The 14821-nt window shown below is 38.4% G+C and overlaps 1 protein-coding gene across 13 annotated transcripts in view; it reads left to right on the forward strand.

Annotated features, from left to right (window-relative positions):
• Nucleotides 1-14821, forward strand: part of tjp1a (tight junction protein 1a) — a 126949-nt gene that overhangs the window by 82957 nt on the left and 29171 nt on the right. For 9 of the 13 annotated variants that reach the window (XM_077519061.1, XM_077519069.1, XM_077519060.1 and 6 more), the window contains 7 exons: nt 8866-8922; nt 10238-10362; nt 10440-10542; nt 11039-11366; nt 11604-11710; nt 13149-13317; nt 13511-13643. In XM_077519061.1, coding sequence (XP_077375187.1) covers nt 8866-8922; nt 10238-10362; nt 10440-10542; nt 11039-11366; nt 11604-11710; nt 13149-13317; nt 13511-13643 — 1022 coding nt within the window. The remainder of the gene's footprint in view (nt 1-8865; nt 8923-10237; nt 10363-10439; nt 10543-11038; nt 11367-11603; nt 11711-13148; nt 13318-13510; nt 13644-14821) is intronic. The other 4 variants (XM_077519062.1, XM_077519059.1, XM_077519070.1 and 1 more) reach the window with 1 other exon arrangement.

Here is a 14821-nt window from a genome sequence, read left to right on the forward strand (position 1 = left end):
GTAGAGGGTGTCAGTTCTTGTGGGAGTTCCCAGTCTAAACATTAATCTGAAAACATGTTGTAATGTGTTATATGATGTCTTTTTTGTATTCATACGTACTTACACAAATTCGAACCAGGTATCCACTCTACTGCAAAAATCTCAACAGCAAGCCAAATGAGATATCTTTGTATGCTTATGATCCTGATGGAAAAGACTACTGGACCTCTTAGAAGTGATGAGGCCATGAGATTAGGTGAGCTATATAAGGAGGAATTTTCAACTTTTCAGTGGAAGCTAGCGATTTCCTGCAAACAGGAAACTGAGTGTTTTCCTGTGGGTGCTGTGGCTGTTCTTGCTTACATCCTGCCTCAGGCTGTCAAGGAGTGCGGGAACACTGATCTAAAGCATTGGAAGGGCTTTATCTCACTCTTATCCCTCACTAGAAGCACACTCTGATGCTAGCCAACATTCAAATATGCAAATAATAACTTTAGCTTTATTGCACCATTCAAATGAATGGCAGAGATGTGGGTAATGATTTTTATTGATCTGCATTCCATTTTTCCTCTAGTTTTGAATCATTCCTGTAGTTCGGCTGAGAGGATGCTAGAGAGGTAAGTAATGGACTACAAACTTAACAGGTCGTTGGCCACAACTGGAATACTTGTGCATTTTCACAGCGTCCTTCAATGTGTTTTATAAAGGGTTGCTTTGATGTGAAAGACATTGTTAGTTGCGGGTGTTTTTGGCTTCAGGTGATTGTGATCAAAATCAGTTTTGGTTTTCATTGCTTTCATGTTGAATGGAAGTTAGCCAAAAAAAAAGCCACAGAGATCATGTGTTTGGTAATGTTCTTCAGCTGACTTCATTTCTTGATTGCAGAATTGGATAGATTTTTAGAGGTTTTTAAGATGGTGACACTGTTTTGCCTGGCTTTCACAATGGAGGCATATTGAATAGTAGGGGTGTTAAAAAAAATCGATTCGGCGATATATCGTGATACTACATCGCGCGATTCTTGAATCGATTCAATTAAAAAAAAATCGTGTTTTTTTTTTTTTTTAATTAAATTTAAGAGCTCAGAATTGTTCATTCGGTAGTCTTACCGATTCAACATCTTATCATCATTGCCTTTTTTTTTTTTTTTTTTTTTTTTTTTTTTTTTGTGTGTGAATCGATTTTTAAACTTCCATTTTTAATGGAAAAATATTCAACAAAACGTCTGACTTCGGCTTAGGATTCACACCTTGAGCATGGAAGAATGTTATATGAACGGAACATTAAGCCTTAATATTTTATTTTAATGCTGTTCAAACATGAAACAGATTACAACCTCTATAAGACTGAAATTTCAGATAAATAAATAATACATTTTCATATAAATCTTACACTCTACAAGCTTACTGATTAGTATTTTCTAAATTTGAATTAAAAAAATCGCAACAATCGACTTATAAATTCGTATCGGGATTAATCGGTATCGAATCGAATCGTGACCTGTGAATCGTGATACGAATCGAATCGTCAGATACTAGGCAATTCACACCCCTATTGAATAGGCAAGCCAGCAAAGTTTGTGTTGCTGCATTTTGTGTTTACGGAACGTCAAAAAAAAAAAAAAAGTCAAGGATTGTATTCTGTATTGATAGCACATGTTTTAACTTGACCAAAAAAAAAAAAAACGTCATGAAGGTCTGATGAGAAATGAGCAAGTTGTGTGTTTTCAATACCTTTGAGGGAGCATTACTATGACCAGTGTTGCTTGGCTGCAACTGTGCGACATATAATGGCAGTTGATGCGCAAATTTTGTACCAAGCTAATAGCTTGTTGATCATTGATGTGGCAGAGAGTGGCTCACGTTAGCATTAGCATATAGCTTTGTTGCGCTTTGTTGTCACTCAGTGCAGTTGTAAAGCCTGATTTATGCCTCATCGTTTGCTCTCGCGTTAATGACCGGCGTAGATCACATGATCTACGCGAGCCATGAATTTTAAGTGCCGCGTAGCTCATAGCTAGCTGCGGTGCACACGTCCCCAGTCCTTGCACGCCGTAGATGGCGGGGAGTAGCTCGCTCGTGATTGGTCCGTTCAATGGCGTACTCGTTTTTTTTGTTGTTTTTTTTTGTTTTTTTTTGTCTCACCGCCCCCTCGCCCAGATAGTTTCCGTGAAGGCAACTGTTTGGCGGCGCAAATCCACTTCCTGCTCGGAGACTACGGCTGTGCATGTGGATATGTGCCTTGGACGAGAGGCGGAAAACAACAACAACAAAAACTGTGGAGCATATTCACTAAGAATGTGCTGCGTCCGGTAATAGCGCGAAATATTGCACCACAACTGCACCCGCAGTCTGCGCCCAGTTACCCACCTATTCACTAAGGATATTGCTCTAATCATATACCGGCGCAAACACGCCCACAAAACTGACACCTTGGAGCAAATTTGCACCTGATTTACCACACATGGCAATGGATTTGCGCCAAGAACATGGTTGTTATAGTAACAGTTGCGAGAAAGATGACATTATCAGAAAGCGAGGTTGAACCTAGAGTAAGCGTTTATAGCGCCATTAAGCTGTACAGAGCAGTGAGGACAACAATGACGTCATTCATAAAGTACAAATTATTGGTGCAATCCGTTTTTTAAAAATATATTTTCAGAGGTTGGCGTGGGTGTACAGTATGCATTTGGCACGTAAAAATGATCGTAAAATGCCTCCCCGCCATTGCTGATCAGTAGGGATGTAACGATATCCAAACATCACGATACAATATTATCACGATATGAAGGTCACGATACGATAATTATCACGATATTGTGGGGGCGTTGGCGATATTTAAAAAAGATCACAATAATGTAAAAAAAAGAGAGCTCATACAAAAAAAAAAAAAAAAGCACAATATTGTACTTTTGTACATAACAGCAATGCATATAAACCACCTACAATATCTAATAGGGGTGTAAAAAAAAATAGATTCGGCAATATATCGCGATACTTCATCGCGCAATTCTCGAATCGATTCAATAGGCGGCTGAATCGATTTTTTATTTTATTTTTTATTTTTTTTAAAAGACTGAGAAACTGAAGCTGGATTAAGTTGAATTCTTAAGTTGAATTCTTTGCACTTATATATTTTATACATATTTTAACTGGGGGTTGCTTGGGCCACTTGATATTTTTGTTAATTTTGTTTATTTAAATTCATTCTCTGGCCGCTAGATATTTATGTTTAGTTTGTTTATTTTATTAAATTCATTTTATTTTGTATTCTATGCAAAATATGTATTTTTGTGACCAAATGGGAGGACAATATAATAGAAAATTGGCATTAATTCAGTGTTTCTCAATTATATTTTGTGAGGGCCTCCCCAGGACAAACTAAATATTTCTTGCCCCCACCTGCAATGACTATAAATAGTAGGGGTGTGAATTGCCTAGTACCTGACGATTCGATTCGTATCACGATTCACAGGTCACGATTCGATTCGATACCGATTAATCCCGATACGAATTTATAAGTCGATTGTTGCGATTTTTTTTCATTCCATCCATCCATCCATCTTCTTCCGCTTATCCGGGGTCGGGTCGCGGGGGCAGCAGCTTCAGGAGGGAAACCCAGACTTCCCTCTCCCCAGCCACTTCAACCAGCTCCTCCGGCGGGATCCCGAGGCGTTCCCAGGCCAACCGAGAGACATAGTCTCTCCAGCGTGTCCTGGGTCATCCCCGGCGTCTCCCGCCAGTGGGACATGCCCGGAACACCTCCCCAGGGAGGCGTCCAGGAGGCATCCGAACCAGATGCCCGAGCCACCTCAGCTGGCTCCTCTCAACGCGGAGGAGCAGCGGCTCGACTCTGAGTCCCTCCCGGATGACCGAGCTTCTCACCCTATCTCTAAGGGAGAGCCCGGACACCCTGCGGAGGAAACTCATTTCGCCCGCTTGTATCCGGGATCTCGTTCTTTCGGTCACGACCCACAGCTCGTGACCATAGGTGAGGGCTGGAACGTAGATCGACCGGTAAATCGAGAGCTTTGCCTTTTGGCTCAGCTCTTTCTTCACCACGACGGACCGATACAGAGTCCGCATCACTGCAGACGCTGCACCGATCCGCCTGTCGATCTCCCGCTCCATCCTACCCTCACTCGTGAACAAGACCCCAAGATTTTTTTCATTCAAGTGTAAGATTTATATGAAAATGTATTATTTATTTATCTGAAATTTCAGTCTTATAGAGGTTGTAATCTGTTTCATGTTTGAACAGCATTAAAATAAAATATTAAGGCTTAATGTTACGTTCATATAACATTCTTCCATGCTCAAGGTGTGAATCCTAACCCGAAGTCAGACGTTTTGTTGAATATTTTTCCATTAAAAATGGAAGTTTAAAAATCGATTCACACACACACACACAAAAAGAAAAAAAGAAAAAAGGCAATGATGATAAGACGTTGAATCGGTAAGACTACCGAAAAAACAATTCTGAGCTCTTAAAAAAAACAAAAAAAAACAAAAAAAAAATCGATTTTTTTTTAATTGAATCGATTCGAGAAATGCGCGATGTAGTATCGCGATATATCGCCGAATCGATTTTTTTTTTTTTAACACCCCTAATAAATAGTATAATTTGTTCTATAAAATTATTGTAAGTACACCTGTAGAGGAGCTAATACGCCTGACCCACTCTGACAATGAGAGTGCCACTGCCACCTACTGTAGTGGAAGTGCAATGCACTTTATTCTATTACGGCCAAAAAAAAAAAAAAAAAGTTCCCTGAGGTCACATATGCCCCACCTGGCATCGCACCGCATTACCCCCTTGAGAAGGACTGCATTCATTTCTTCCAATTTTAAGGTACAATGTTATGTGATTTACAGGTTCGTTCGTTCGTTCGTTAAAATTGTCTCTCATTGGTTTAATAGAAATTTTAGGTATCACAAATACTAGTGTATCGGTTATTTGGTATCGTATTGGTGGATGCTTGAGATGAGTACTCATACTGGTATTGGTCTGGAAAAAAAGTAGTGATGATACAGACTAGGGATGCTAGATACCAATATTCTATTCACTTCATCAGTGTGCCCCAAATATGTGGATTAGTCTTTGAAGAGTCTCAGTGAGTTTTTCATCTGTACCGGACTGTGTATCAAGGGCCAGGCGAGAACCAGGCTCGAACAAAGAGACCCTGTACATCATGGTTTCTGTGTGCGTGCGCGTGCGTGTGCACAGTCATGTGTCGTTTGATTGCTGCTCTTTGTTTCCCAGCCCCCGGCCTTGCTGGCCATAGTTCAAGCTTGACTAATATGGAAGTATAAATACACTAGACTGCCATTAGTTTGGGCAACATCAAGTACACTATTGTTTCATACTACAGTACTCACTTAAAAGAAACTTGTCCTTTGTCCCGTTAGTATTTTAGTTTTCTTTGTATTGAAAATGAGACGTGCATTGGATTGTGTTCTTTGCTCTAGTATGACTTGTATTGTTCATATCACAAAGCTGTTTTTGTAAACAGACACATTATGAGCTAGCTTTTGCTGCAGAATTGGTCACATTGAAGATAAATGTTTATGCATGTAAATGCCAAAATACTAATTTGTCTAAATATTTTTTTCCTTAGACTTCCATCCTAATACTCTGCATCATGCTAAGGATGCTGATTATAGCTCACACTCAATCAACCAGCGTATTAATTATCATTTCAGATTGCAATGAATAATTACCATCATAATCTCAATAATAGTGGAAGCTTTAGTCTCAGTAAATATTCAAACTCATCTAAGAGCCAGGCAGACCTCCCTGATTTTCAGTGTGGCTTGAATTTGTTTATATATATATATATATATATATATATATATATATATATATATATATATATATATATATATATATATATATATATATATATATATATATTAGGGGTGTGAATTGCCTAGTACCTGACGATTCGATTCGTATCACGATTCACAGGTCACGATTCGATTCGATACCGATTAATCCCGATACGAATTTATAAGTCGATTGTTGCGATTTTTTTTCATTCAAATTTAGAAAATAATAATCAGTAAGCTTGTAGAGTGTAAGATTTATATGAAAATGTATTATTTATTTATCTGAAATTTCAGTCTTATAGAGGTTGTAATCTGTTTCATGTTTGAACAGCATTAAAATAAAATATTAAGGCTTAATGTTCCGTTCATATAACATTCTTCCATGCTCAAGGTGTGAATCAAAAAAAAAAAAAAAAAAAAAAAAAAAAAAAAAAAATCGATTCTGCCGATTATTGAATCGATTCGAGAATCGCGCGATGTAGTATCGCGATATATCGCCGAATCGATTTTTTTTAACACCCCTTATATATATATATATATATATATATATATTAGGGGTGTTAAAAAAATCGATTCAATAAAAAAAATCTTTTTTTTTTTTTTTTTTTTTTAGAGCTCAGAATTGTTCATTCTGTTCATTCATTGCCTTTTTTTTTTTTTTTGTTTTTTTTGTGTGTGTGTGTGTGAATCGATTTTTAAACTTCCATTTTTAATGGAAAAATATTCAACAAAACGTCTGACTTCGGGTTAGGATTCACACCTTGAGCATGGAAGAATGTTATATGAACGGAACATTAATCCTTAATATTTTATTTTAATGCTGTTCAAACATGAAACAGATTACAACCTCTATAAGACTGAAATTTCAGATAAATAAATAATACATTTTCATATAAACCTTACACTCTACAAGCTTACTAACTAGTATTTTCTAAATTTGAATGAAAAAAAATCGCAACAATCGACTTATAAATTCGTATCGAATCGTGACCTGTGAATCGTGATACGAATCGAATCGTCAGGCACTAGGCAATTCACACCCCTAATATATATATATATATATATATATATATATATATATATATATATATATATATATATATATATATATATATATATAGAGAGAGACTTTTTGGCACACTTTTCAGAAAATATTCATTGTGAGTTGAGTCAACGGATACATTCCTTTGTGTCATTGGCTGCGCTAGTCCTCTTCATACTTGTCTGCCTGACCCCCACAAGCCACAGTTGAAGGGCAAAGGCACCTGCCTGATCTCTATGACCTAATCGCCCTATTGTTTCACACGTGTAGTTCCCCACAGTGGGCCTGGACAGTTAGATGATTGAATGGGTGAACGGATGGGTGAATATATCACAAAACACTTCAGAGAAATGGATGTGTGGGGAATGTCAGAGGGAGCAGTGGCTAAATGGGTCAGAACCCGCCAAACAATAGCAGCGTTACTGTGAGTTGTAGTGGCAGACAGGGGAGGGGTACTCGGGAGGGACGGATATCTTTGGGGGGCACCCAAACTTGCGCCAATTATGGACATAAATAACCTCCACACAGCTGCCGTGGAAATTAGGGTCAAAGGGTTAACTGTTTTCAATATGATGGGGCCAACTGATTTCCCTGAAATGGTGACAAGTTAATTAGGAATGTTTCATCCACATGATGGGTGGCTTTTTGCCTATCTTGATTATATCCTGTGTAAACAAGCCAAGCTGGCGTAATGGTGAACCTTACACAATCTTCTTGTAAAAGAGGCTTCTGTGTCCTGCTCAACTCTCCTTTTGAATATGCATGTGTCAATAAACATTAGACGTTTTTTTTTGTTTTTTTTTTTGTTTTTTTTAAGTTTCCGTCTGCTGTTGATTGTAATTTCGGTTTGGTGCAGCCAAAAGTATTAATAAAAAGGGTGACAATAACAGTAATGACTGAGTCCGGAGCTGAAGATGAGGGATGAGAGAGATTGTTTTACTACAATATGCTGATTAAGGGTGGGACTATGATGGGTTGGAGAGATAGCGGAGTGTGTTTTTTTTGTAGGCCTGATTATGGAAGTTAGAATTGTGTGCACTCTGCCTTGCATGGTGCTGTTAGTCTTTTCTTTCTCTTGCCACATTGGACTGTGCTCAGCACTCTGCCACAGACAGCTGTAACCTCACTCCCTACAGGCAGACACAACTGACAGCAATGGTGCTTCATCAGCTGGAAGCGCAAATGTAGAGATGAAATTTCAGGCCAGTAACGTAGCAACACTGTTAAAATGGTTTTCAGACTTAATTATTACATACTGGGTCCAGGCAAAGAATCCTGAAAGTTAAAATGTCTGAAGAAACCTGGAGTGATATGGGAAACTGGGTTGAGAGTTAATGCAACCGAAAGTTGAAAATGAGTGATAGAAATAGATGCTTGTGTAGCATCCATTAATCCACCCTGACAGATGAGTAGCTGAATGACTTAATCTTTGCTTCAGCTCTCTCAAATGACCCAGCCAAGAATAATATGTGCACGTTTACTCTGCTTTTCATATCTCACTCGATCTCTCGTGGCTCTTTACTCACATTTCTGTCATTCATTATCTTTTCACATGTGGACTTTCGGGTCCCCAGTCATGCAAATAAAGCAAGCCATTGCTTCTTTATGACATGACTTTCCCTTTTCATGGCTGACTTGACCTCAAGGCTAAACAATATTTTCTTGCTGAATCTTGAGACCCTTTTCATCTATATTTTGCTTGCATTGTTTGGGTTTTCTCAGTAAATGGATATACTGTGTAATTTATAATGGGCACAATAAAACTCATGGCTTACATTTGTAATGAACTCATATGCAAGTGTGTGAATAATTTTTATGCACCATATTTTAATTAGTTGTTTTTAGCTATGCTGTTTTGGTTTATTTTATGTTGTCTGCTTTTTCCCATTTCGAAACCTCTGGACTGCTAATAAAATGAGATAAACAGATGCCAGAAATACCTTCCAATTTATTCAATAAATTACTGTATGTACTGTATATCATAATAAACATTGTCATTGCCTTTTTGTGTTGCAGAGTGCAGCAATGGAGGAAACAGTCATATGGGAACAGCACACAGTGACCCTTCACAGGGTAGGTGTTTACAGCCCAATAATTCACTTTACCATTTCTTCTCTATTGTCTTTTCTCCTTCCCTCTCCGCCTCTTTTATCCTATTTGCAAAGTATTTCTTATTTGTTCTGAACATCTCCCTCTACATTGCGCCATGTCCTTTACCCAATCAAATCTTCTTCACGTCTTTTTTTCCCCTTGTATACTGAGAGGAGCAGCTGTAGGAGCGAGCAGGATGTATGGTGCTGGAACAATAGTCAAGGAACCCAGATGGCAGGAAACAAAGCTAAAGGAAGAAAGACATCAGCATCCACTTCCTTACTACTTCTTTTCTCTTCCTTCCTGCTCAAAGCAAAGAGGGAGAGATGTTTGGCACTCTTGCTTTTTGTCTGAATCAGATTTCATTTTCAGAGAATGCACCTCTGAATCCTAATAAATGAGAGGTGTATGAATGTGAACCACTAATCAGCAAGGCTGTACTTTCATCAAGGGGTTGGGGCACATATTAGACCAATATAACATATTAGACCAATAGAAAACAACATGGGCTTAAGTCAACCTTTTTGCAGCTGTAACAGCCTTCTTTCTTCTGTAGATATATACATTCTATGCATTTTTGGAGTGTCTCCGTGGGAATGTTTGTCTATTCGACCAAAATTTGTGTGGGTCAGGCTTACCATCTCATTTCTTGTTCCTCCCAACAGTGTTTGGTGGGGCTGAGGTCAATGCGCTCTGTACAGGGCAGTAAAGATCTTTCACACCAAACTCATCCAAGTATACTTTAATCGAGCATGCTTTGTGGACTGGAGCACAGACCTGCTAGAACAGAAATTGGCCTTTTCTAAGTTTACGGGAAAATAAAGGCACCATCTAAATCATCTGATGTACATAGTATATTGAACTTTGAGCATGTTAAACATTAACATTATGAATTAATGTAGTCATTTCCAAAACTGAGGTTATAAAATATTTTCAGTTGACCTTGTGCCCCAGGATCAAGTTGACTAGAGTGAGTACCTGTCTAGACTGGCCTGGTTGTTGTAATCTAATTAGTAGAAGCTTTAGTGAGGCTGAAGGAGCAGCCCGTTGTTGGCTGCACTTCATAGCCTTCTGGCGCTCTGCTGATTTTGTGGGTGTAAGTTTACATCAAATGGCCTGCTTCTGTAGTCCTGTCTGTTGTCGTCGGAAACATGTTCCCAGAACATATATGGCTTACATTTTTCCAATATAATAAATATAAGATTTAAATAGCCAGTTTTAATGATTGGTTTATTTGCAGTATTTTAAAGTCTATTATGCCATATAAATGTATTGTGAATTATCTTTGTATGTGCAGGCTGCCGGTTTTGGGTTTGGTATTGCCATCTCAGGTGGGCGAGACAACCCACATTTTCAAAGTGGGGAGACGTCTATAGTCATATCTGATGTTTTAAAAGGAGGTCCAGCGGAGGGGTTACTGCAGTAAGTTGACATGAGGTAACCTTAACATATGTGAGTCTCTTTCGCTGTGTTAATTATCTTCATGTTTGATTTTTCAGAGAAAATGACCGTGTGGTTATGGTGAATGCAGTGTCGATGGACAACGTGGAGCATGCATATGCTGTGCAACAACTGCGCAAGAGCGGCAAAAATGCAAAGATAGTAAGTTTGATATAGGTACCTTGAATTATGATTTTTATTTTTTTGTGCCCCTTTTCGCTGTCCTGTGTGCATGTAAACTTAATCAATCCAATGCAATTTATCTATTAGATTGCATAGTAATTTGTGTTTTAAATAGTTGCCAATGGTCTGCAGCTAGTTATGCTGGTGTAGTTTTTATCGCATCACTCAGTGTGCAATTTTCTTCTGAGGTAGTGTCATTCGTTACACTGTGTAAAGGCAGTATGATTAACACAAGACTCACACCCATACCACTTCCTCCTGAAAGAAGTAGTTGTCGCTGATGTTGCCATACATTTAATTGCATATAGCCACATGGTTTGTGTTGAATATTTTGAACATGACAATGTATCCACTTTGGTGAGTTTTGAAATTTGAATACATCCTGGCTGTACTGTGATGCTGCTGATGCATGCACCTGTTCAGTGTAAAAAGTGCCTACTTTGTGTTTCTTAACACTCGTTTTTTTAATTCTCAGACTATTCGGAGGAAAAGGAAAGTACAGATCCCTGTTTCTCGGCCAGGGGACAGGGAGACCATGTCGGAGCATGAGGAAGAGGACAGCGATGAGGAAGATGGCTATGAGCATCACAGTGGTCGTGCTGGCAAAAGTGCCTATGCTGGGGCAAGTGGAGGCACGAGCAGCAGTCGGCGACATGATCGTGAACGTAGCAGCAGTGGAAGACGAGATCACAGTGCCTCACGGGAAAGGAGCGTCTCGCCACGCTCTGATCGACGTTCACAAGCCTCCTCTGCTCCAAGCAGGCCTTCCAAGGTCACACTTGTCAAGTCGCGGAAAAATGAAGGTGAGCAACACAATGTCCACAGTCCACACAAGCACCTTACTGTAAGTGATAGATCACCATACAAAATGTTACACATGTTCCAAAGCAACACAATGTTCTAACATTGTAGCAAAATACCGCAAGATAGATTGAGTGTGTATTCAAAGTTCAGCCTGAATGATTAACTAAGAACACTTCTTTTACTTATCAATTCGCTCTCTGCTAACATTGTTTTGTTTTGTATTTCAACTCCGAAAGCAGAATATGGACTGCGGTTAGCCAGCCACATCTTTGTGAAGGACATCTCGCCTGAGAGCCTCGCTGCCAGGGATGGGAACATCCAGGAGGGAGATGTTGTTCTGAAGGTGAGTGAATAAAGAGGGATTTGCATATTTGCATGAGGTTGCGTGTAAAAGATTTAAATGGGTAGTGTTATGAATGGTGGAAGAAGCTGATCTTGTATTCAATAATTTGGTTTTATATGGAAAAACTAAATATTTTGCCATTGTGATCCAGGCCTTGTGGCGTTAACGGTATGATGCCAGTATGCCAATGATTGACGGCCATGCATATGCAGCTTGAAATCATTCCCTTTTGGGAAGAAAAATACATTTTGTTGATTATGTTTGCGCACATCTAACCAACTTTTTTTACTTGACACATTTTTATTGAATGAGATCACTTTATTACAAACCTATCGCCATTGTCATTTCTAGTAAATTTAGTGGTTTTCAGTTCCAAGTTTTGTAGCATGTGGTTGTTATTTAATAGGATTTTTGTTGTTTACAATTTATAATGTCTACAATTACATAATATTGTGGTATATTTAATTTGGTCACCTAAACTTTCTTCAAGAAAGACCAAGCAGCCACAACATTATTTATGACCACTTGCTTGTATGATCCTTAATACAAACTACTGTTGATCCGAACCAACTGCAGGACACATGCGCCTTTTTGGGCTTAACAAGTCACCATAGCCAATCATCATGGGGGGTTGTCGGGGGGTTGTTGGTGGATTACACGGGCGTGAATATTGTACTAAATTCATAAATAATCCTCTGTGTTGTGTTTAACAACGCTGCTGCCAGTATGTTGTGGGTCGGGGAACGCGGAGCACAAGTCTTCTTCAGGTTACTGCACGTGATTGACGACGTGTTCCAAATTTAGAATCAGTGTCACAGAATCTTCATTGAATGAGATGCTCTTGACGTTCGCGATTATTTTGCATCTAATAACAATCCACAATTATGCAGGACAGTAATGCGATGTCCATTTGGAGCACGTTGATGATGTGTTTACCAAATAAAGGTTCACTTGCAAAAAGCAGTGTGAAAACGAACTGCACAAAATGGGAACGAAAAAAATAGACCGTTTTTGGTCCGGACAAAACAAGAGAAACAAATGACTTTTTTGGTCTGAATACACGCTTCATCATACTTCTTGTGTAATGGTTTGCAAGAGCTTCATCAAATATTTTGTCTTGTCAATTTTAATTTATTGCTGTACGACTATTTTGGACTCTGCATTTACTAATATAGGTCAACAAACTACAAGTATTAGCAACAGCTACCACTATTATGCATTATTTTATATACCACTGCAACCTCTTTCTGAAAGTCAATCAAATCAATCAAAATTTAGCATTAGTAGCTTTTACAAAGGGTAATTTATAGCTGCAGGTCTTGTGTAGGATGTTACAATCCTTTTTTTCTAATGACACTTACGCTTTGATTACTCAGTTATAATGCTACATGTGATCATGCTATTTTTTTAATGATCATCTATCCATTTCCCACACCAGATCAATGGCACAGTTACTGAGAACCTGTCATTGATAGACGCCAAGAAGCTGATTGAGCGATCAAAGGGCAAGCTGAAAATGGTTGTTCAGAGAGATGACCGAGCCACGCTCCTGAACATTCCTGACCTAGATGACAGCATTCCGTCAGGCAATAACTCAGATAGAGATGGTGAGATAACAAGCTTAAAGGATGCAACACAAAACTAATTACATTATTATTTGTGATTTTTTTTTTTTTCCTTTTTCAATAGTCAAATGTATTTATTTCCACACTTACTATTTTATATAATAAGGTGTATATATGTCTTGTTAGACTCACTGAACACTTAAATGCAATAGAACTTTTAATTTGACTTTCACAGACATTTCAGAAATACATTCACTGACATCAGACCATTCCAATCGATCACGTGGCCGGGGTCGATCACGCTCACCTGACAAGAATGATACATCGGACCATCTCCGGCTCTCACCTCGGCAGATCACCAATGGCAGGTACGGGAGCGATCATTTGCAAACTACTGATTTAAATGTGTGACGTATCTGTCACGCCCTTGCATTTTGATGCATCCACACTCATGTTGCTGCACATGTATACATCTTCACACCCACGGGTTGGGTGCTGCTGTTACTGTAACTAATGCATAATCAGTAGATAAAAACATAGCATGCATAAACAATCTACCTCTGGAGTCATCAATGTGTTTTTATATGCCTCCCCCAGAGTAAAGATTCAGGAGGAAAGCTTTATTGATCTTCGTGTTTAATAGCCTGCTGTGTTTGAAAGTGACTTTTCTTGACTGAACCTTTAAACAATTTTACCTAACATAGAAGCAATCCAACGGACTGAATCATTGCCAAATCAAATATGTAAAAGCTTGTACTATTCGGTTAATTAATCTTGCTAATACAATTTCCATAATTGTTACTAATCTAATCTAATATGAATTAGTGGCTACATGAGCATAAGAAATAAATTTACCAAAAAATAGGATGCCCTTGCCAAGATATTTTATTGTGTATCAGATCAATATCGGACTGTTTGACACCAATCATTTAACTCTGACAGTGAAAACCAATAAATGAAGCACCTTGTTGGCACACTTTTTCGAGGCTTGAGGGTAGATGAGAAAACAAGACTGGGAAGTGAAACGGGCTTGTCACCAACCCAACTGGATGAAAGAAGAAATTCTCGTCAGATGCCAGTTGTACATAGTATAAGTATTTTAATTACTGGTAGTTTGTATGAAAAGAGTCAAACTCAACATGCCTTCAAATCTTCTTTTTATTTATTTATTTTATTTATTTTATTTATTTATTTATTTATTTATTTATTTATTTATTTTTGGCTGGTGACTTTTGTGGGACAGAGTGTCCTGTCGCGTAAAGATGAGATGGGTTGAGACAAGAAAAGATTAAGTACCAAAAAGTGATCATTAATTTCAAACTTGTGAAGTATTTTATCAAGGGAAGGGGCCACTGTCCACCCCACATCAATGCTATTTCCTGGTGGATACGGTCAGAGTAAATCACTTTGAACGCAAATATGTCATGTCCACTGAAATCATCTATGGGTTAGAAGGGAATTTATTTAACCTTAATTTTTTCGTATACATTACATGTAGTCACATGTTCATTTGTACATAAATCTAGAATTCGTAACTCGAGAAGTA

This window comes from Festucalex cinctus, chromosome 4, assembly GCF_051991245.1.
Source record: "Festucalex cinctus isolate MCC-2025b chromosome 4, RoL_Fcin_1.0, whole genome shotgun sequence".
NCBI classification, from domain to species: Eukaryota; Metazoa; Chordata; class Actinopteri; order Syngnathiformes; family Syngnathidae; genus Festucalex; species Festucalex cinctus.